The sequence below is a fragment of the Octodon degus genome, unplaced genomic scaffold, assembly GCF_000260255.1.
Source record: "Octodon degus isolate 3935 unplaced genomic scaffold, OctDeg1.0 scaffold00049, whole genome shotgun sequence".
Taxonomy (NCBI): Eukaryota; Metazoa; Chordata; class Mammalia; order Rodentia; family Octodontidae; genus Octodon; species Octodon degus.
Genome location: NW_004524625.1, coordinates 4,269,686 through 4,293,964, shown reverse-complemented (window position 1 = coordinate 4,293,964; position 24,279 = coordinate 4,269,686). Strand labels below are relative to the sequence as shown.

Genomic DNA, 24,279 nt, shown 5'->3' with positions numbered 1-24,279 from the left:
CTGAAAATCTTAAATATCAGCCCAGAAATCTCCTACAGGGGTCACTGATGGGACTAAGAAGCATAGCCATTCTAGAAAAGATTCAAACAACAAATGTAGAGGGGGAAAAAAGGAAAACAAAAAACCCATTCCTGGTTAACCCTCCAGGTTTTCCCACCAGGCAGAGGACTTCACAAAGCTCCCGGATGTTCTGGTCCCCAGGACCCGGCAGCCTCCCAGTACCTCTGGGCCTCACACCCAGCCTCTTCCTCTGCCTCCCTGGGTCCCAGGGATACTGGAGGGCACCAGCTGTCCCCCACACCAAAAATCGCCCTCTTCCTCCATCCTTCTAGGGCTCTGGCAACAGCACCCCCCCAGGATGTTACTATTTTTTGGTGTGTGTTTGGGTTTTTTTGTCTTTTTTGTTTTGAAACAGGGTCTTTGTAGCTCAGGCAGACTTCAAAATAGCTACATAGAGCAAACAATCCTCCTGCCTCATCTTCCCCAGGGCTGGGACCACAGGATGCGGTCACGAGCATGCGCCGGGGCCTCTTTCCACAGTATTTTTAACTGAACTTCTTTTAGCAGCCCTGGGAAGGCATCCTTCACCCTGTCCTGGGAGGCCCTGGTCTAGGCCACCAAAGTGCCTCCTGGAAAGAAGACAAACGATTTTGCTGGAAAGGGGAAGCTCCGACCACGGAAGGGAAATAGGGGAGAGGAAGCTGTCCGTCCTCAGGTACACATCATCCTGGGGGCCACCCCTTGAAACTGGGCTGCCTGAGCCCCAACGCCTCTCCCAGGCTTTCTAGAAGGGAGGACACCAAGCTGATACACCAGGTCTCCAATTTGGAAGGGCCTTTGCAAGTACCCCAAAGGTTTTATAGCACAAGCCAAGCAATCTGTACCTCAGGTCGGCCCCTCCCTCTTGTGCCCAGCCCAGGCTGAGCTCCCCTCCCCCAAGGGCCGGCGGTGCTCTCAGCCATGAAGGAGGCAGGCGCTGGACCTCCACATACAATTGATAAAAAAGGCTGAGGCCCAGAGAGGGGTAGCTACTCACCCAAGGTCACACAGCAGTGCCCAAGGTGCATTCAGACCTCCTGCCTACCGGCCCCTGACTTTAGAGCCCTACAGGCAAGTCCGGGGTTCTTGAAAAACCAAAGTGCGACACCTACAAAACCTCTACTCATCCCACCCCCCTTACCTCTCAGACCTCAGTGGTGCCCACTTCGGAGCCGGCTCCTGGGCGGGGCGCTTAGGCCCAGCAGGACTAGGCTGGGCCGGGCTAGGTCAGGGCGGGTCCACTGTTCCCCCCAGGGTGGGGTCGCTCTCCACCAGGTCCCAGACCACGGGGACGCTGCTTCTAGTGCAGAGTGTAATCTTCCCACCCAGCTCTGCACAAGCCTATATGAACCCAAGGATCCTGATTCTGCGGCTTGGGCTGCAGGACTGCGGGATGAAGCGGGGGGAGGGATGAGGTGCGGGGAACGGGGCGGAGCCGGAGCGGGGGCCACCCCGTGAGCCTTCGCCCGGACCGCGTCTCCTTTAAGACCAGCTGGCCTGCGCGCCGGCTGGGGCGGGGCGGTAGCAAGGCGCCCTCCGCAATGCTTCCTGGGAGGTGGGGTTCGCCTTTAGCGTGCCAAGCTGCGTAAAAGTCTCCAGAAAACTACAGGTCCCAGAATGCAGCGCGCAGCCCCGGGCCACCACGCCCCTGGGCCGGGCTTCGGTCCTCCGCCCCCTCGCAAAGCTGCGCTGGTCGCCTGCGGAGGGGAGGCTGCCAGGAACGACGGCCGCAGGTGGGTGCGGCGATGCCCGGGTGGGAGGGGGCGGGGGGCTCGAGACCGAGCGGTGAGGGGACGCGCGCCCATCCGGGCATCTGTCCTGACGTGGAAGGTCATCTGCCCTAGCCTCGCCGTTCCCATCTGTGAAGTGGGAATGGCCATCCCCGTAGCTGCGGGGGCGGGGGATGAGAAAAGGCCGAGCCGTGAAAGGGCGGGGCTAGGGGCGGAGCCAGGCGGAGGCGGTGGTGGGAAAATCCGGGATCCGGAGAGCTGGAACTGGGGGCGGGGTCCGGCGGGTGGAGCGCGCGGGGCGCGTACCTAGGTGAGAAGGGCGCACGGGGTTCGGGTCCGGGTGCTGGCTGTTCCAGGGTTGAGCAAGTTGTCCTGGGCGGAGGGGCGCCCTCCCCGCCCTGGAGCGCCCGCCTTGCGCCCCTGGTGCGGTGTGGGTGCGGGCCCGTGGCTGCGCTGCGCCGTCCTGCCAGTGGAAGCGGCCGGCCCTGAGCCCCGAGTGTCGCACCGGGGGTCCTTGCATCTCATGCCCTGTAAAGTACAGGCGTCGCCATGTCTGCTCGCAGGTGAGGTGCGCGCTCCGCACCACGCAGGACTGTGCCCCAAAGACGCTGGCTGGCCTGCGCTCTGGGGGGGCAGAGGTTCATCTGGAGTGCAGGGAGGAGCAGCAGAGTCGGTGCCTAACCTGATGGCCGTGGTGGTGCGCGCCTGTCTTCCCAGCCGAGGCAGGAGGATCGCGAGTTGGAGGCCAGCCTGGGTTGCATAGCGTTTAAGGCCACTCTGGACTCTTTCAAAATAACAGAACAAGAATGGGTGTCCTGCCCTTTGTGAGTTGTGTAGAAAGACCAGTTCCCTTAGCTCTTCTGAACACTGTGCTGCAAGGCAACCCTTCTGTGTTATTACACGGGCAAAAGGACTTGAAAGCTCAAGTGTATCGTTGTTGGGAAGAGCAGGAAGGACATGGGCGGAGCATGGTTGATGCGAGGTGCTGTGCCTGAGGAATGTCGTGAGATGAAGCAGAGACTGAGCTAAGGGGAAAGGGAAATTCTGGCCAAGAAAGGCAGTCAGCGTGCATCAGGTGAAAAGATGCTCTTGCTGCCTGGATAGAAAGTCAGTAGGCTTTCTTCCTCAGACTGCCTCCCGCTTTGTCCTCATAGATTGCCAGGGTCCCATCTGTCAACCGCATCAAGGAAACACCCAGGTTCTTTCCTATGCCGAGGGTTGTGGGGTGATAGTACAGCCTGTGGGCTTCTTAAAGATAGGAACTGGGCAAGAGGGTCCTAGAGAAACCGCTGGTGGTCATAGGGAGGTGGAAGGAAAGTGCCCAGGTAGCCCCCCAGAGCTGGAACCAAACCCTTCTCCTGTTGGGCAACTGAATAAGGTGAAGATGCCTCCAGACTCTTGGGAGACAGCATTATTCACTAAACATGGGCGGTGTCCTTGAAATTTACCCACCTGCTGTGCACCTTCCCTTGTTACTTCAGGCGATCACCTTATGCCATGACTTAGGCTCCAAGTCGAAAATTCAAGACAGTATTTGAAAATAAAAAAATTTAAGAACCTAAGAGGATAACAAATCATCGTAATAGTAGATGACAGTCTAGGGTGGGAGAAAATGAATCAGACCAAAAGAAAGAAATTTGGGGATAGAGAGCCTCATGCCTGGCCCTAACAGGAAGGCCAGTTAGTTGGCTGTGGTAAGAAGTAAGAATGAAACATGCAGCAAATAAATTGGAAAGGGTGGATGAATTCCAACTGAGAGGCCAGGCAAACGAATGAAATTTTCATTCAGGCTCTGGCAGAGATGATAGCAGATGTCAAATTGCAGAGGTGGGAGTGGGCCTGGCATGGCTGTTCTATAAAGTAGGGGTAGAGTACCGTCTGCTTCATCTGTGAAACTAATGTGGTTAAAGTATCTGACACAGTAGTAACTGCTCAACAAACTGTCTTTGTTGCTGCTGCAGCCGTGATTGTCTGCCCAGGGATTGGCATGGGGCCGCACAGCAAGTGAGTAGTGGAGCCTGATTCAGATGCTGGCTCAGGCCCAGACCATGTACCACCCTCTGATGCTCAGGTTCTCTCTACCCATCCTAACATTTCTCAGGCCCAGAAGCGGCCTTCACTGTGAGCACCCTCACTGAACACCGCAGCAATGTCCTTCCTGCCGCGGTGGCTGAGACTCAAGGTTCAGGAGGGGCTGAAGGAACAAAGCCAGTGCAGCCATCTTCCCTCGGCGTGGATCCTGGTTTGAAAAACAGGCAGGCTGACCCATGTGCCTTCTGCAGGTGGTGAGTCTACCTAGAGAGACCACCCAGTCTTAAATTCTAAATTTCTCCTAGCTTTGCCCTGGTGCTCCTTACCCTGCAAAACACAGCGGCCTGTGAAGAAAATTGTGAACTGTTAGTAACTTTAGTAGTATTGTTACAACAGATCTGCAACTGGAAGTTTATTGGGTTCTGGCATATGGCTAGAACTTTATATCTATGGTTCTGTGAAAGAAATATCCCTTCCTTTCCTCTTCCTTTGAAATAAAGATAGTTTGAAAAGTACAAGCCAGGCACGGTGGTGCATGTCCATATTCCCAGCTGCTCAGTAGGCTGAGTCAGGAGGATTAGTTGAGCCCAGGAGTTCCACATCAACCTGGGTAACCTAGCAAGACCTTGTCTCCTCCCCCCGAAGAAGTAAGGTACTGATATCTTGATACTGAAACCCTAAATTCTTCAGTATAATAGCAATATACATGCATATCTTAATGCTGATATTCTCTTATATAACTAATACTGTTATTCTACCTCAGAAATACAAGTAGCAGTTAGTATTACTTAATAAGCACTTGATATTAAAATGTTTCCAGTTGCCCCAAAATATCTTTTATAGTTTGTGAGTTTTTAAATCATAGCCAGTTAAGATTCACATTGTGTTTGAGTATATCTATTTGAACAACTCATTCAGTCTAAATGGAGCCCCGCCACCTACGCTAGAGTGTTTGATGCTGCAATGATGTTCTAACATTGTTGAGGCTCCTTTGTTTGCCTGGGACCCCCCTCCCACCCCAAAGTATACTGACCATTGCACCACACCCCAGGACATGTCATTATCAGGGTCCTGCCGTCCCTGAATGCCCCAATCGATTGCTTGTTACAATTGCTACACGCTGTCTAGGTGGAATGGTGCGCTCCTGTAATCCCAGCACCTTGAGAGACTAAGGGAAAATTGCAAGTTTGAGCCTCACTTGGGCAATTTAGTAAGACCCTGTCTCAAATTCCAAAACTGCTGAAGTTACAGCTCAGTGCAAAGGCTCTGAGTTCAATCCCCAGTACCTAAGTGAATTAATAAAATTTATAGCAACTTGATGTCTCCATTGTATGAGTAAAATTTCCCAATAAGTCTGTGGAGTGATTCTTTGTCAGTATGAGAATTGTGTATTCTTGATTACCTCCCATGCTGTATCCAGTGGTGATCGTTGGTTGAATTACTAGACTATACTGAGGGTTACAAGACGGCAGTTTTCTAATTCTGCTGTTCCTCCTGTATTTATTACTTGGTGCTTTTCTTTATAGAATACACTTTTGTTCTTCTTTTCCCTCTCCCGTTCGTTCTTTTTCAGTAACATTATGGACCACTATTGTGTGTGTGTGTGTGTGTGTGTGTATTTGGTACAGGTTCTCACTACACAGCTCAGACTCATAGTAATCCTCCTGTGTCAGCCTCCCCAGTGCTGGGATTATAGGCATACCACCATGCCTGGCCTTGGTGGCTGGCCCAGTGCGCCCAGGGGTGGAGTCAGTGCAGCCTGTGGTGCTAGACATCAAACCTGGTCCCTGTGCTTGCTAGGCAGGTGCTTATTCTGCTGAGCTATCTTGCCAGCCCTGACCACTATTTTTAATTATCTTTTTTTTTCCCCAGTGCTGGAGTTTGAATCCAGGGCTTCACACATGCTGGGCCAGTGCTCTGCCACTGAGCTACATCCCCAGCCCTATTATTACTCATTTTCATACTCAAATCTTTCTAAATTTGTCCTTCAGACCAATTATTACCTTCTTTTGACATGACTTGTTAGGCAGTGGTTACTTCTTTGGTATTTGGAAAGTTCCAGGGCCCACCTGAGGTCAAAGTTCTAGAATCATCAGTTTCTCCAGAATCCCTGGCTTCTTTTTGTAGTTGATATTTAGAAACCAAGATCCAGGGCAAAATATGTTCATGCTACTGGGTATCATTTCTAGGGTCATCATGAAATGAGAGAAAAGAATTTTATAGTTCATAGTATAGGTTTATAGTTGTCCTGGGAGCGTGTCCTCATTGCCAGTACAAAAGGGGTACACTGTACAGAAAGTAGTTGCATTCGAGAGGTAAGGTTGTGCATTATGGAAGTAGACTGGAATGTAGGAAAAAAGGAAATTGTACAGAAAGAGCCCAGGCCTACCCTAGGCCTCTGTGAGTGTACAGGCTCTTGGCTAGGGTCTCTGTCTGAGGTTCCTGCTGAAGACTTAGCTTCGAGAAGACCAGGTGGCCTCTAGAAGATTTGTTTGCCAAAAGGTGCCAGCGTCTGGAACCTCCCACAGGCCTTGACTCAGATCAGGAGGCCCTAGGCAAAGGGTCCACTTACCCTCTCTAGTTCTGGACCAGGTTGTCTATGACAGAGATAATGTGATCTGTCTTTCCTGGATCCCAGAGTTGTAAAATTATTATATAATTTACTTTTTTAGGTGGGTGGGTTGGTTGGTTTGGGTTTTTTTTTTTTGTTTGTTTGTTTGTTTGCAGAACCGGGGATTGAACTCAGGCCCTTGCACTTGCTAGGGAAGTGCTTATTCTACTGAGCCATCTCCCCGGCCCCTGATTGGTTTGTTTTGAGACAGGATCTTACTATGTAGTTTAGGCTGGTCTCTAACTTACTGTGTAGCCAAGACAGACGTAAAATTCATGATGATCCTCCTGCCACAGTCTCCTGAGTACTGGGATTACAGATATGTGCCACCACGCCCAGCTAATTTACTTTTTTTCTTTTAACTAATAGTTTCCAAAATATATGTTATGAAATTCCTTCTTTTCATTGTTTTAATACTACAGTTTAAAATGTCATTGCCTTGTGATCTGATTTCATACTTTACACTAAGATATTGCCTCTTTTTCAGATACTCTTTTGGTCATCACCCATCAGTTCTTTAAGAGACTAACTTTTTAAATCTTTTGATAAGTGCGCCTTTGGAAGCCAGGCATGGCAGCTCATGCCTGTAACTCCAGCGTTCAGGAGCTGAGGTAGGAGGACTTTGAGAACAGCTTTAATGTTTACATCTTCCTCTCAAAAACATCACAGATCTCTTTCGAGTTTGTTTGTGCTGCTTAGTATATAGTTCATGTTACTGATGGACATAGACTTGGGAGAGATTTCCCCTGGAATTCTGGTCTCTCATCTCTAGCTCTGTGGTCTTAAGCTGCTGCCTCCACTACTCTGGACTTCAATTTTATAATCCTACAAACTGGGTTGATAATCACAACTGCCTCAGCATCAGGCTGTCATCTTAATTCAGTAACGTACAGGAAAATGCTCAGGGTCTGTGGCAGATACTCAGGAAATGATTCTCTGCCCTGTGGCTTTTATGTAGGTCAGAGTCAAGATGAGATGGCAGACGTAAGAGCACCTGGGAGGAGGCCAGAGGGGGACAAGTGATGGACCATTGCCAAGGGCCGTGGCTGATGAACGCCCAAAGAGGAGTTGTTCGGAGCGTGGGCTTTGCATCTGGGAGGCCCACACTTCCATTACTCTGGCACTCTGGGCTGCTTACCTAAGCTCTCTGAGCCTTTCTTTCTCCCTTGTAAGGTGGAGCCAATGCATTTTCCTTGTAGTAGTTTCGAGTGGCTTGGAAGAGCTGATGTACATGCATAAGGCTCTTAGCAGCAGTTTCTTTACAAAGTATTGAATGACTGAGTACTAGCTGTTTCCCTTGTGAGGCCTGCAGGACTGGGGGGGTGCCAGGGTAATCTTAACGTGGGAGCCCGTGGAACTGCATCTTGGCTGCCTTTCCTTATAGGACAGCTCCTCTCAAAGATCTTGATTTTTTGAGTCCCAAAAGAGGTTGCAGACAGTGACTTTTCAAGCCATAGACTGAAATTGCCTCCTGTGTCCTCTCCTTTGAGCCATAACTCCAGAAGCAGCCCCCAGCTCTCTGCTCAGTCAGCTGGGCGGAGGAAACCTGCACTGTAACCTCCCAGTCTGACACCAGTGGTTTTCTCAGGGAGGCAGGTAGAGTTGATCTTTTTCCTACTTCTTTTCAAGTCAAGAGACAGACTGGAACTGTAGATTTACCTCCTGGAAAGTATCCTACTTTAGAAAAATTATTCATTCACGCACAATGGTGAGGTTTCTGGTAACATCTGCTTCCTGGTTCAGTATAAATTCCCAGCCACCTCTTCCATTCTGGCTTTCAGAAACCCATCTTTCTGTGTTTTGCTGCTGTTTCATTTAGACATCATGTATTGCTGTTAAAATAAAAACTTTTAGATTGCGTAGCGAGTTGCCCAGAGGCTGCAGTGTGAAAGGAAGGCAGGTGTGCCGGAGAGGTGGGCTCAGCCCCCACCCCTCCTTGCAGGTACCCCTGAAGAGCTGTTTACCTTTTCTGAGTCTTAGAGTCTCATATTTAGGGGAGGAAGATGATGGCTTCCTTATTTATGCCATGTTGTTTGGCTACAGATCAAACTGATTAACAGGAGAAACCAGTCTTAGTTACACAAGTACACTGAGAATTCCCACAGATAGGAGGCTCTCAAAGGCCAAAGTGATTGAGTTGTATGGAGCAGAGGGCAACAGGAAGAGGATTTAGGGCGGTGCTGGAAGGGTGAGGGGAGAAAATGTGTTGGACTAAATGAGGTCTTACACAAGTAATAGTCTTGGATCAAAGAAGTTGTCTCAAAGTAGCCCTCTTCTTGGTACATGTCACCTTACCATGCAAAGTTTCCCTTTTATAAAAAGATGGGAAATTTCCTGTAGAAAAGGACCACTTTTCAGAACTGTTCCTGGGTCTGCAGTTTCTCAAAACAAGCAGTATGCCAGAGAGAAGGCAGCACAATTTTTGGTCTCTGAGTGTTATGTCATAAATCCCATCAGTTCCCATCTCAGTGCGTGATTGTGAAGACTTGAGACACCCATGGAAAGTGGTTAGCACAACAGAATCATTGCCTTTAGTTTTTCATGCATTTTTATTAGAAGTAGGCTGAGGATTTTTAGCTCAGTGGTAGTGACTTTGCCTAGAAAGCATGAGTTCCTGGGTTTGATCCCCAGCACTGAATTCAGTCAATAGACTGATTAGAGACTGTTGGTAGACAGTGTGCCTGCATGAGGACCTAGATTCAGTCCCCAGCACCAAAAGTGTAAAGATAAGACACTTACTAGGTATTATGTGATGCTCAGCAGAAGGTAGCTTTTGTCTTGCCAAGGAAGCTTCAGAGCAGGGTCTGAAGGCTGTCCGGAAGCCCTGGACTTTCTGAGGCTATGATAGCTTGTAGGTTTCTTCATCTGCCATGTAAGAGAAAGTGACAGCCTGTGTTTTAAGAATCTAAAAACTGTTTATAGACTTCATCCTTCTTCACTACTTCTGATGTGTACTGTCAGATCTTTCATACAGTTGCCTCCCTACTCTAGTTATTTTTAATTCATGTTCTCTGTTGGTTGCAGTAAATAATACAGCAAATTTTTTAGAGAAGATTCTTAGTTGATAAATTTTCTTAACTCCTGGATATTTGAGAATATCTTATAGCTGCCGCCGTCATATGAAATAGCAACTTGTGGATAACTCTTGGTTTTAAATTATTTTCTCTTAAAACCTGGTAGATACTGTTTCATTTCTTCCAGCCTTTAGAACTGTAAGAGGAAAATCTGAGGTCATCTGAACTTTTGTGCCCATCATTAACTTGCTTTTTTTGCCTAGCTATTTGTGAAAGTTTTTCTTTATCCTTACAATTTAAAGAACTCTTCATGGTCTTCAAATGTAAGATCAGTGGTCTGTGACTTGATATGGGTAGTAGTTTTAACTCTGTCAAGCTGATATAGCTAAATATATTTTTTAACACACATTTAAAATCAGTGTGTTTTGTGTGCTTAAAATTCACTGAGTAATACTTCAATTAAAGAGAATAAACACGCTAAAGACAGGCTGATTAGAGGCAGTCCCTGCATGTAGTAAAAGGCTCAACAGACACTCATTCCCTTCTTCTCAATTAGAAAAAAGAAAAAAACCTTTTCTGCACTCTGGGTATGGAACCCAGGGTCTCCCATGTGCTAGGCAGATGTTCTACTACTGAGCTCCACCCTCAGCCCCCCAAATTAATTTCTTTACTCATACCAGCTCCTAACATGCAGAGCTTTCACCCTCCATGTACTAATCTGAATTTAGCATAGAACCCAGCAGTGGAGGACTCAGTTCCCCAAGACTGCCGCCACTTTAGACAGCAGTTGTAAGGCTCAGTTGACACCCATGTGTCTGACCCTCTGGCTGTAAAGTGGAGGCTCCTGGTCCCCCACCCCCAGGCTCCACGGAGCTCAGGAAAAGTACTCACTAGATTTCTGATGGATTGTGAAGGATATGAACTGGAACAGCCAGATGAAGTTGCTAAGACTAGGTGTGGAAAGGGGTGTGTTCTTCTGGGTACATGTTATGGTCTCTGTCTAGTTGCCCCCCCCCCCAGAGTCTCATGTAGTCATGCAGTGGACTTTTAGACTTTGTGATTAATTCGTGATCTAGTGCTAGGATTATGGGTATGAGTGCTAAACCTGTGCTGGGGCAGATAGCCTGAATGCAAGGTAAGGGAGACATACTGGCTCATGGTTGCCATTGTTGGCATTATTCCTCCCTTTTGCCCTTGCTTTTTTTTTTTTTTTGCTGTTTTCTACCTGTAGTGTTTGATACATTGTATCAACTTGAGAACTTTAAAAGTTTAATTTGGAGCTGGGCATGGTGGCACAGCCTGTAATCCCAGCACTTTGGAGGCTGAGACAGGAGGATTATTGCGAGTTCAAGACCAACCTGGGCTACAATGTGAGCTTAAGGCCAGCCTGAACTGCATAGCAAAACCTCATCTCAAAAAGACATAAATAAATAAATAAATAAATAAATGTTTAATTATGTGAATCAACAGGGAACTAGGGTTCTTACTTTATAAACAACCTCATCCTGTGTAAGAGGAAGAAATGGACATTGTGTGAGTTCTACACCCCTACTCCAAGGTAGGCTGCTGATAATATAAAGAAAGGAGAGAGGCAGCTGCTGCTTCTCCTCCCTTTGCTGTTTACTTTTTCTGCTGCCATAAACTGCTACCTTCTGCCATGTGCCACTCTGGGTCCATATTAGAGCCAACCAAATATAGACTAAAACTTCCACAAACTATATACTAAATAAACCTTTACTTCCTTAATTCTGGGTGATGGGTATATTGTCCCAGCAACAAGAGAAGGGTAACTAAAATAGAATTTAGTACCAAGAGTGGGGTCATTGCTGTGACTATAGACCTGGCTATGTGAATTACAAGCCTTTGAGAATGGCTTATAGGAAGAGGTAGGAAAGGTTCAGAGATGTCAACCGTAAGAGAAGCACTATAACAACTTTGGCTGTTGTGTATGAGAGCTTCTGGTCAGCGCTTAGAAGACCAAAATGCTGATAGAAATCCTGCCTGTAAAGACCCGGCTAGGGAGGTTTCTGCTGGAAAGAAGGACTGCATTGGTTGTTGGACTCCAGATGATGTGTATTATGGGTTGGCAGAAAGTTTGTCTACATTTTTCTCCTGTCCAGACACTTTTCTTGAGACAGATTAAGTGCCATGGACTGATTAAAAAATTTAAAAAATTCCAGGCAGTCAAATGTTAAGGCAGTGGCACGGCTATTGTTGGGGGCTTTCTGTCAGACTTGTGTTAAAAATCAAGAGCAAAGAACCCAGTAGGATGATTTAAAATGTTCTGAGCTTGGCCAGAAAAAAAAAGTGCCAGGAAGGCTGTGGACTGCGAAGATAGAGCTGAGATCTCCATTGCTCGAGAGGAACAGGAGAATAGAAAAGATGTCCTGATGTCATCACTGGAGGTGGCAAAGTCCTCACCCTTTGCAGCCACAGAACTTCAAGGCTGAGGGACTTTGCTTCCAGAAAAAAGCCACAGAGTGCCATGATCCAGAATGGAGGCAGTGGCCACAGCAGGTTCCAGAATGGTGGCAACATAGAGAATTTGTTCCTTGGAATCAGGATCAGAGTGCTCAGCCATCCAGGTGCTGGACCCCTGCAGCCAGGAGAAAAGAAAACCTGGCTGCTGCTCTAGCTGGCCGCAGAACTTGGCATCATCCACATAGCGCTGGTTGTAGGCGCTTGCAGCATGCAGGAGTTCTGAGGTGAAGAAGGCTTCCACCTAGATTTCAGAAGCCCTAAGAGGCCAGGCCGTGTGCCCCTGGGAGGGCAGTGTGTAAAGCTGTGCATGAGGAGCCTATTCAGTTAAAAATCCCCAAAATTTGCTTTTTGTTTTGTTTTGGTTTTTGTATTTCAAGGAAGGGTCTACAGGGTGTTCATGGTCTCACTACTAGATCAGACTGGTAGTGATCCACCTATTTACACTCTCCCAAGAAATGGGATTACAGTGTGCGCCACCACACCCAGTCTCAATTGCTGTCATAGTGTGCCCTGGGGGCGGGGCCGGCAGGGCAGATTCTGGGATTGGAACCTCTAGCCCCTGCGCCTGCTTGCAGGTGCTTTAATCCACTGAGCTATTTGGCTGGCCCAAATATGATTTTTATTTTTTGTTGTTTTGGTTTCATTGTGTGGTACCTGGAATTGAACTCAGGACCTTGCATTTGCCAAGGAAGCACTTATTCCACTGAGCTATCTCCCCAGCCTCAAAACCCCAAAAATGTGAAAAAGCCAAAAAAACAGACTGCCTGAAAAAAGATGCGAGGGAGCAGAGTCAGCCCCAGAAAAAAGCCATGGGAGCTACAACCAGCAGCAGTGCCATAGCGGTGGAGCACACTGAACTCACAGTTTGCCACAGATTGCCTCAGATGTTAAATGTAAAACTATAGGACTTAATGTTTGTCCCGTCAGATTTGGGACTTGTTTTGGTTCCAGTGCTTTATATGGTGCTGTTTGTGCCTTTTAAAATGATACTGTTTTTCTTGTGCTGTTAATGTTAAAAGTGTTAATGTTAAAAGTGTTTAACGTGAGACTTAGACTTTGTTTTCAGAACTCAGGGATTGAACTCAGGCCCTTGGTACTTGCCAGGCAAGCACTTATTCTACTGAGCTATCTTCCCAGCCCCAAGACTTAGACTTTTTAACAATGCTAAAATCATTAGGACTTTGACAACTCTTGCAGACAAACTAAATGCCTTTTACATGAAAAGATGTACATGAACCTTTTGGGGGGGGGGATCGTCCAGGGACAAAATGTTATGGTTCTCATATAATACAATGTTAACTTAATACTGGTTCTTGAAGATTGTTAAAGCTGTGTGATAATGTCCCACTTATAAACTGTTAAAAATAAGCATGTCTTTATATTTAAAAAATGATTTTTTTAAAATATGTCTGGTTGTCAAGTTGACAAGGGGTGGATTGTAGTGGTTGATACATTGTCACCTCCCACCCCTACCCCCACCCCTGGTAGCCTTCTGATAATAAAAGAAAAAAAGAGAGGCAGCTGCTTTTCTTCCCTTTGCTTTTTGTTGTTTTCTGCCACCATAAACTGCTGCCCTCTGCCATGTGCCACTGTGCCTTAGAGCCAGCCAAATATAGACTAAAACCTCCACAGACTGTGAGCTAAATAAAAAAACCTTTCCTTCCTTAATTCTGGGTTGGTATTTTGTCCCAGCAACAAAGGTAACTGAAACACCACTGCCATGAACTGCTGCCTTCTGCCATGTGCAAAGCAGCCTTGCAGCCAGTCAGGTATAGACTGAAATTTCCACTAACTGTGAGCTAAATAAACCTTTCCTTCCTTGATTTTAAGTGTCAGATATTTTGTCCCAGGAACGGGAGAAAAGTATGACACATTCCCAGTCCCTCCATAGATTTACCAGGTCAGGAGATTCCAAACCTCTCTTTGGGGCTTCACTGAGGCTTCTCTGTGTAGCAGCCATTGATTCAGTCAGCCAGCCATTAGTGATTAACTCTCTTCCGGCCTCCCCCACCCCAGGTGAGAACCAAAGCCCCTGTCCTTAAGCCCTTTCCAAACTCATAGAGGTGACATGTTTTGTTATAAATAACAAAAGATGCCTCTAGATAGTGGTTCAGGCCTGTAATCCCAGCACTCTGAAGGCTGAGGCAGGAGCATTGCTGTGATTTTGAGACCAGCCTGGGCTACAAAGGGAGTTAAAGGTCACTCTGGATTAAATAGTGAAGCTGACTCAAAAAAAAAAAAAAAGTTCACCTTTATTTCTGGAACTTGGAACAAAACCAGTTATTAACAAAAGAAGCTTCTAAGGCTTTTATCATTTATGAACATACAAAAGTTTTAGGAACCCTAGCTAAAAGTGGAGGCAAAGACAGAATATATACAGTATTTATTATAGTATAGTAGCACACAGCCCCTCCTTCAGTGCCACCAGCACTTACTGTGTACAGGCAGTGAATGTGTATGCTGAGATGTAGCAACTAAAGCCCTTCCTTAAAATACAAAAATAAAAAGGCCTGGAGATGTAGTTCAAGCATGCTAGTCTTGGGTTCCTTTCCCAGTATGGTGGGTGGGACCCAAGGTCTCTCTGATTCTTGTCTTTCTCTTGTCCTCCCCCCTTCTCCCTGAAGGGCAGGGAGGGACTTTAAGATTCCTCATTTTAGGGCTGGCCAGATAGCTCAGCAGATTAAAGTGCCTGCTTAGGCAGAGCAGGGACCAGGGTTCAGTCCCCAGCCCGCTGTGCCAACCCTGCCCCCAGGGGGCACTGAGGCACTTGAGACGGCCTGGTGGCACATGCCTGTAATCCTAGTGCTTTGGAGGCTGAAAACAAGAGGATCACTACAAATCCAATCTATGTAATAGTCTATAGACTCTGTACTAAATAGATTTTTTTAAAAAAAAAAAATCCCTCATCTGACTGAAAAGATTATCCTGAGTCCCTACCCAGGAATCCCATCTACTGAGAAAGATAAAGTGGATCACTGAAGAGTGTGAGAGATCTGAAGCCTCAGATGTTACCACTGAGCTTTTACCCTTCCAGGCTGCTCTTAGATTTTATTACCAGAGAGTTTCTGTCTGCATAGCAATCCAACACTGACCTCTTCTACCACTTGGGTGGCCGCCCCTCCCCCAGAAGACCTAAGCCCTAATTTCCCCTGCTCAGAGCCCTGCATAGGATCCAGCCCTGGACCTTCTTCCCCTCTCCTGTTCTGTGGGACTCTTGTGCATGTGCTCATAAGTAAAGCGGTTTTTCTCTCATTAATCTACTGTCCGCTTGTTTTATAGACTCACTTATCTAGCATCAAGAGCAGAAGATTCTGTCCTCCACAATCACAGCCCAGTGTGAAGATTCACTTCGTATTATGCTCCAGTTCCCACACACATGCACACAGGTCACGTCTCAAAGTGCTGTGTCACAGCTCACTCTTGGTTTCATGGCTCAATCAGTCACAACCGCACTTTCCTCCAGTTTATGGCGTATAGTACAGTTCCTCCTCCTTAGGTGTGTGTGAATTTTTGCAGTCTTTATAGTCATTTAATCACCATCACATGAAAGCACGCAGTGTTTCTACCGCTCCAAAATACTCCCTTGTGCATCTTTGTAGCCAACTCCCTCTCAGTCCAGCCCCTCCCTGCCTTGTGTCTCTATAGTTTTGCCTTGTCCAGAATGTTACACAAGCAGAATCATGCAGTGTGTCGCTGAGGTGGCTTCTGTCACTTACGGTAATGCTTTTGGAACTCGTCTGTATCACATCTATATGATACAGTGTAAGCCGGGCATGGTGGAGCATACTGTGATCCCACAGAGGCAGGAGGGCCGCGGCTGATAGATTGTGGCCCTAGTTAAAACTGCTGATTAGGGTGGTCATCCAACATAGCTGAAGCCCTTAAGACAACAGCTTAATCTTCACAGTGACCACTTGCTCCTCCTACCCCAACGCATTCCTGGGTGGTTTCACCTTTCCCACACATGCAGTAGAGACACCAGTCCGCTCCTTCCATGTAATTGAAATGGCCCCTCAGGCTCCTCCCCTAGCAAAGTCCATGGAAGTCTGAGCTTCCCCATCTCAGGTCAGAGGATTCCCCACCCTGCATCTGCCCTCCATCCTCTCTGCATCTGTGGAGTTAATAAAGTCTTCTTTTATCTTTCCTATCTCTGTTGCATTGCCAAAAAACCTAACATTTGCAAGTTCAAGACCAGCCTGGGCTACAAAGTGAGCTTAAGGCCAGCCTGCATAACAAGGCCCTGTCTCAAAAAGACAAAAAAAAAAAAAACAACCAAGGTATTTTGCTCAGTCATATTCCATTTATGGGTATGCCACAGTTTATCTATGTGCATTTTAGTTTCCTGGTTGAGCAATTATGAATAAAACTGCTACGGATTCACATACAGACTTTCACGCAGACATGTATCTTCATTTCTCTGAGAAACATGGGGGTGGGATCACTTGGTTGCGTGATGGTTTTGCCATAGTGGTAGATCCATTTTGCATTCTCACGAGTGTATCCATTTCTATAGTGTGTGCTCACCAGCATTCCATATTGTCAGTTTCATTTTTCATTTCTTTTGCAACACTGGGAATCCAACCCGGGGCCTCATGCATGCTGGGCAGATACTGTACTACTGAGCTATATCTAGCACTTCTGTTCATTTTAAGACAGTGTCTTGTTGAGTTGCCCAACTGGCCTCCAATTTGCAACCCTTCTGCCTCATCCTCCTAGTTATGCTTTATTTTGGGTGGATTTTTTTTTTTTTTTTTTCCAGAACTGGGGATTGAACTCAGGCCCTCACACTTGCCAGGGAAGCGCTTATTCCACTGAGCCATCTCCCTGGCCCTGCCTCTTCCTCCTAGATAACTAGGATCACAGGCTTGTACTAGTGTACCCAGCATTGTCAGGTTTTTTTGGCACCATTTTTATAGGTATTTAGTGTTTGGTTTTTCGGCCACTGCAGTGCAGCTGAGAAGCAGAAATAGGGGGCAGGGCTTTTTTAACTCTGAAGACACAGGATTGTGGGCAGGAAGATGGGGGTCCTCTGACCTGAGACAGGGAGGCTGAGACGTTATGGACTTTGGCTAGGGGCGGAGTTTGAGGGCCAGGTTCAATGACACATGAGGAGCTGACGGGAGGCTCCCTTCTGTGGACCGGAAAGGTAAGAGGAAGCTGTATCCAGGGCTGGAGTGGGGAAGGAGGAGGAAGTGGTCATGGGGAGATAAGCTGTTGTTTAGGGGATTCAGCCATGTTGGATCAGGGCCATGATAATTTAGCAGTTTCTGTTCAGTCCAGAAACTATCATTTAGTGTCATCTAATCTTGTTTTTAATTTTCATATCCCTAATAAGTGATGATTTTGAACATCTTTGCATGTGCCATTTCAAATTTTGTCTGTACATCCTTAAAAGCCAATGGATTTAGTTTATTCAATGCCAGTATCCTTAATAGGTGGGTGAGGAAGTGCTATTGTCTCCTCATCTCTAAGGAAAACTACCACTGGGGACCTCAGGTACATGAAAAGGCTTTTATGTCGAGGGAAGAGAGGCGATGCGGGACAGAGGGCAGCAAGGCTGCCTGCCGAGTAGGGTCCGTGTCAAGCAGGGTGTGGGTCTTTCTTTCAAAACTTTGCAGTTGACCGCAGCCCTGTGCAGCTGGTTCCTATAATCCCTTAGACCAGTGTTACTTTGTTAACAAGTTAAACTTCATCTTACATCTTGTGATACAATCTAAACTTTACCAGATGTTGTGGGTTCCTTAGATGTAAGGATCATTTAGCAGTGAACATCTTAATCATTTAGGTGCAGCTTTTCTTTAGAATTTAGAATGCAAAGCAAAGGGAGCGAAAGGAACTCTGCCCAGGGCGACTCGCAAGCAGCGACTCTTTGGATGTGTCCCAGGCCTATACATCTCATTTGGTGAAGTATTTATTCAGATCTTGTGCAGATACTCAAACCCAGAGCCTTTCCTGTGGTAGGTAAGCACTGTGGAGCTACATCCCCACCCTTGCCCATTTTTAAAATTGGTTTTTCATATTTATATACTCTGGTTAATCCTTTATCACATGAACAATTTACAAATATTTTCTCCCAATCTATGTCTGTCTGGTGCTTTCTTTTCCTTTCATTTTCTTAACAGCATTTTTTGTGGGTTTTTTTTTGGGGGGGGGGGGGGGTCTACAGTGTTCAGGGTCTCACTACTAGATCAGACTCACAGTGATCCACCTGTTTACAGCCTCCCAGGAGCTGGGATTACAGGCATGCGCCACCATGCCCAGTCTCAAATTGCCTCTCAGTGCTGAGCAATTTGGTTGGCCTATCTTAACAGCATTTTTTGAAGAGCAGGGTTTTTTTTTCTTTCGGATGAAGCATGTGTTACCAGTTTTTAAACATGTTCTAGGTGGTCTTCACCTAACTAACCCAAAGTCAGAAGTACTTTCTCCCAGAAATGTTACAGTTTCAGGTTTCACCAGTATGTGATCCATTATGAGGTAATTTTTCATATGTGGTACAAGAGCTGGATTGGGGTTATCTCCCCTCATATGAGGTCCAGTGATCTGCATTTTAATAGAGAAGGGAGCAGAGCAAGTGCAGAGCACACGACAGAGGTTGTGTGCTGCCAGAGAGGGCTGCATGAAGTTCCAGGAAGCAGAGGAGAGAGCCTGTGATGTGAGTAGGCATGTCTCCTGTTAGGCCTTAACGGCCGACAGCAAAGAAAGCAGATGAGGGGATGGCAGAGGCAAGCCATGTAGCAGGGGGAGGGTGACCGTGATGCCTTAAGAGCTAGAACCTGGGCTGGGGAGGTAGCTTGGCAACGTAAGCATCTATGTGGCCAGCACAAGGACCGAGTTCAATCCCTATACCTCATGCTGTGCTTGCTGGGGGAGGGGAGGGGACTGGGCGTGGAGGCACATACCTGTAATCCCAACACTTGGGAGATTGAGACAGGAGGATCACTGCGAGTTCGAGTCCAGCCTGCGGGCTACCAAAGTGAGCACAAGGCCAGCCCAAACTACAAAGCAAAACCCTGTCTCAAAAAAATAGAACTAGGACCTCGAGTGGAGGGGCAGGGCTGGAGGAAAAGGGGCGGAGAGCCTGCTTCAGGAGCAGCAGTCTGCAGCCCACAATGGAGAGTGGAGGGAAGCAGGGCATGGACAGCACAGCCGTCAGGGGTGTGGCCTGGGATCCCCCAGTAGTGCTAAGGGTAAATTTGAGAGTCGAGACCAGCTGCAGCTTCTTCGTGGGTCTGGGCTGTGGCGTTGGAGTGTCCCTCTGCTCGGGTAGAAGAATTCATTCGGCTCAGATGGTGGGAATACCCGGGTGGAGATGTCTGGGAGGGAGCTGCGTGCGCAGGGAGCCCTCTCCCCACGGTGTTCACTCCTCGCCACTTTCTCGTGAGGTTCCTTAGCTGCCCACAGTGGCCAGCTCGTGCACCCTTGTGCCATATCACTGTGCCTTTATTCCAGGCCTGTGGGTGTGTGATGGCAGACACTAGGGCCTGCACTGAGAACACAGGGCCTCAGAGCGGAGCTGTGACTCTGCAGGGGTGAGGCGAGCACCACAGAGTGCACTGGAGGCTGTCTTCTAGCCAGTCTGCTTGGCTACGACTCTCCGGCTCACCCCCACGAATGACTGACTCGGTGATATCCGGTAGACAAGGAAAGCAGGTACTCTGCTGCTTTTGCAAGCAGACAGTAAGAGTTTGGGTAGGAACTGGGCATGGTGGTGCAGGCCTCTAATCCTAGCACTTGGGAGGCTTACATAGAAGGGAATTTGAGGCAAGCCTGAGCTACACAGTGAGTTCAAGGCTAGCCTGAACAGAGACCCTGTCTCAAAAGGACAAAAACGAAGTTTGAGCAGATCCCCAGGAATGCCTGTGGGCTCCTACCTGTCTGTCCCACAATTCCTCAGCCCTCAAGCAGTGATCTGTAAGGAGACGCAGGTCTGCAGCTCGCACAGCTGTCAGAAAAGGTAGCCCAACCTGATTCCTGAGCGCAGTCCTTCTGTGGAGCCAGGTTGCCTCACAGAGCCTGGGCCTGAAGCTCAGTGAGGGTGTTTTGTTTTTCAAGAAGAGAGACTAAAAACGAGCATATAGAATTTATGATCTAGAGAGAAAAGAAAGTTGGAGAAGACAAGGTCTAGGAGAAGGGAAGCAGGGAAGAAAGAAAATTCTGGAATGGGTCAGGGTTGACCCACCCCTAATCCAAGCTTTTCCTGATTCAGCCCTGAGCCCCCACATGCTCCCCAGCTGCTGCTTCTGAGAGCCACTCCAGCCCCAGCAGCCACACCTTTCACGCCACCCACCCCTGTTGGACACCCACACACTGTCTCACAGCCCATCTGTTTAGGCGGCTGCTGGTAATTGTGTAACTTACATGCTGTGTCTTTAGGCTCCAGATGGTTAATGCCTTTTTGCAGTATGAAAGTGGCCCATTAGACTGGGAAAGCAGCACAAGGCTTTCCCGCTCCCCACAGGCAGCTGGGCGAACAGCTGAGCAGTTCCCACACCCCACAGGGCCCCCATTCTGTGGGGAGGGAGTCACAGTGTAGTCATCCTTTCAAAAGGCAGAAACACATGGTAAGAAGTGCTAGCCACCTCTGCTGGCTAATTTCAGGGAAGTCCGCCCCCACAGACCACTGTTTCCCTGTTGGGGCAGTGCAGTACCTGGCCAGATGTTCCTGAGTGCCAGAAGTCCTCTCCAGCCCGCTACCCTGGCTCTTGGCACATCTGTCTCATCACGGAGCCTTCACTGTCTCTCAACCCTTCTAGAGCTACTATGAGCTCTTTGGAGGACAGCGCTGGACAAATTCCTCCTGGGGCTCTCACTTCGGTCACCAGCGTCAGCTTGCTGAATCCATTCTACGGATTGGCTATGGGAAAGGAATCCTGTTGGAAGCCCAGAGAGAGTAGCTCTTGCTTTCCACAGCCTTAGAGAGTAGTTAAAATGTGAGACTTCAGCCTTGAGGCTCACCAGCCCCAGACGCTAACCATGGTCAGATAAGGGAAAGGGGTAGAGAGCCTTCAGGAGTGCTGATCTAGGCAGAGTCCCACACTCCCACTGACCCTGTGGTCAGCCTCAGCGGATGTTGGGAAGATGGACCATGACAAGAAAAGAGAGGCCACCCATCCAAAGCCAAGGACATTGTCATATCAAGGCAGGTTGGCACAAGAGCAGAGGAGACCATACAGGATAGTCATTTGGATGCCAAAAGGCCAAAGCGTAGGTCTCGTAGGTAGATTAAAATAAAAGCAATCATAGTCATTCATTGTAAATTCTTTGCAAATAATAATAATAATAATACTTAACTTCTGGGCTGGGGATCTAGCTCAATAGTAGAACATTTGCTTAGCCTGTGTGAAGCCAGGAGTTAGAGCCTCAGAACTACAAAGAAGTGTTTTTCAGAAGCATTCATACGCTACAAGTACTGTGTCTATAATCATAAACCCCAAAGGTTTTATTAACTATTTAGACTGTACCAACCTTGGGCTGGTAAGCCTTTAGACATTTTCATTCATTAAAAGGGATATGAGTTTGAATACTGCCAAATCACTGCACCTCTCTGAATGAAGAGAAGGAATCGCAGCAGTTTTCCTCCTCTGCGTGACAGGGATGGACGATGGTATTGTTTCTGTCAAACGTGCTCTGGCTGTTCTGTGAGCAACAACGTATAAGTGTGTGGAAGGTCCTGGGGGCATTTTCTATGTTCCTGGGCCCAATGGTTGACTGGGCTCACTGAATACTTAGAGTCACCAGTCTGCAGCCTTGTTCCAGACCAATTAAAATAGACTTTCTCCAGGGACAACCCGCTGGGGCCCCCCTTCTGTCCCTCTCAGACAGAAGCTTTTTTCCCCCAATAAATATTCTGCTCTTAACCTCAAAAATAAATAGATAAATAGATAGATAGATAGATAGATAGATAGATAGACAGACAGACTTTGTAGGGCATAAGACCCAGGCTTTTTCTTTCTTTTTTTTTTTTTTTTTCTTTCCTTTTCCTTCTCCTTCCCCCTCCCTTGCCCACTCCAGTCCGAGGAGTTGAATCCAGAACAGTCTACACCAGTTAACAGTTATTTCTTACTTCCTCCCTCTCTAGGTCTGCTTTCCAACACCTCAGGGGTCTCCTGCCATGTCCGACCCCATTACGTTGAATGTTGGGGGGAAGCTCTACACGACCTCTCTGGCAACCCTGACCAGCTTCCCTGACTCCATGCTGGGGGCCATGTTCAGTGGAAAGATGCCCACCAAGCGAGACAGCCAGGGAAACTGCTTCATCGACCGAGATGGCAAAGTGTTCCGCTATATCCTCAACTTCCTGCGGACCTCCCACCTGGACCTCCCCGAGGACTTCCGGGAGATGGGGCTACTCCGCAGAGAAGCTGACTTCTACCAGGTGCAGCCTCTGATCGAGGCCCTGCGCTAGAAGTAGGTGGAGCTCTCCAGGGCCGAGAGGAACGCCATGCTCAACATCACGCTGAGGCAGCGTGTGCAGACGGTCCACTTTACTGTGCGGGAGGCGCCCCAGATCTACAGCCTGTCGTCCTCCAGCATGGAGGTCTTCAACGCCAACATTTTCAGCACATCTTGCCTCTTCCTCAAGCTCCTTGGTTCCAAGCTCTTCTACTGCTCCAATGGCAATCTCTCTTCCATCGCCAGCCACTTGCAGGACCCCAACCACCTGACTCTGGACTGGGTAGCCAACGTGGAGGGCCTGCCCGAGGAGGAGTACACCAAGCAGAACCTCAAGAGGCTGTGGGTGGTGCCCGCCAACAAGCAGATCAACAGCTTCCAGGTGTTTGTGGAGGAGGTGCTGAAAATCGCTCTGAGCGATGGCTTCTGCATTGATTCTTCTCACCCACATGCTCTGGATTTCATGAACAATAAGATTATTCGATTAATACGGTACAGGTAAAAAGACCCAGCAACTCTGGGGAGGTGGTTCCCAACAAGGTATGTGTTAGCCAAGGCCTGGAGATGTCACCAGTGGTGTGAGGCAGGGTGCTGTACTAACCGGCATTAATTGCATAGCAGGACTCAGTTCCCCTCCAGTGGAGTCCAAATTCTGGAATCCACACATCATCTGAGCAAAACCACCTTTTTCTTGCTTTTTTGAGCTAGAGATGGGCAGTTTGTTATGACAAAGGAAGAGTTGGCTGCTGTCTACCAGAGGAGTGCACAGGAGGGCTTTCTGGCCAGGTCTAGGGAGCAGTACTCTCATCTGTGCTTCGTCTCTGTCTGCTCGCCCGTGCCTCATTTACCCGTCCACGAACAGAGCCCCTGGAGGCAGCAGAAGCGTGATGAGGCTCCTTTCCATTTCCCAGAATGTGCAGTGCCAGGTCCCTGCACGCCTACTCTTCCCCCTGGGATGTGACTGGGACCTTGGCCTTAACTGCCCAGGGCAAGCCTGTGTTGCTGGCTTAGAGTGCAATGTGTTCCTGGTGCTGTCCTATGGCCCCTTTCAGGGAGAGAGTTGAGCCTAGGAGTGAGCACCCAGAAAGGATCAGAAGTCGGGGGCTGAGTCTAGGGACTTCTGCCTTCAGAAAGGGGGTGCTGGCCCTGCAAAGGTATGAAAGTACCTGAAGCCAGTGTGATGAAAGGTACTTCATAATGTAGCTGATACTACAGTTCTGCAGTTCTCATCCCCAAAATTTGAGGTATTGATGAAACAGTTCTGTCTAAGCGTATATGATGAACCTTCAGGGTTGGATAGTCCAGTGGTTGCTTAGCCATTTCAGCCCCCAGATCACCCCAGCACATTTGGGGTGAGGAGTGCATCTGCCTGAGTGGGTGCCTCTCTGCAAACCTGTAATAACCACAGGTCACTGTCCCATGGCTGTGGTTGGGCAGTGCTGTTAGAAAGCTCTTCCTGTATGAAGCAGGAGTCTGTGCGGCCGCTTCTGTGCTCCAGGTCTCGGCGTCATGTCTTCCTTACCCCCAGGTTTGTATCTTTGCAGTCACCATAGTCACCTCAAGAGATCAAGCACTTACTCAGAAAATACTAACTCAAAGTCAGGCCCTTTCGGTCCCCTGTCCACAGGTCCCCTTTGGTTACCTGTGTGGGACTCCACCCCGCCTCATCCATGTTCTGCACCAGCCTGGCTCAGCACACCTTTGGAAAATGAAGAGTCCCACCTGAGGAGACCCAGAGGAAAGAGAGGGCCTTGGGAGGCATTGTGCAGCAAGGCGCCCACCCATGTGTGGTGTCTGAACTGTCACACTGCCCTTGGAATAAGCGCCAGCCCCTGAGATACTGCTCAGGCGGGTGCCCTTCTTCGCGGTGTCGGGTCATGAGCCTCCTCAGCATGATCCAGGACAAGGAGCCCAAGCATGAGCTCCGACAGGTGAGGAGCCTCGCAGACCTCCACGCTGCATGTCGTGGTTCATCTGTGGA

The 24,279-nt window shown here is 48.2% G+C and overlaps 1 protein-coding gene across 1 annotated transcript; it reads left to right on the top strand.

The window, feature by feature from the left end:
- The first annotated feature begins 1,714 nt into the window (after window positions 1-1,714).
- Window positions 1,715-24,279, top strand: Kctd21 (potassium channel tetramerization domain containing 21). Its single transcript, XM_023716737.1, is given in 2 exon segments — window positions 1,715-1,772; window positions 21,985-24,279. A coding segment is annotated over 1 exon segment (783 nt). The 5' UTR covers window positions 1,715-1,772; window positions 21,985-22,017; the 3' UTR covers window positions 22,801-24,279.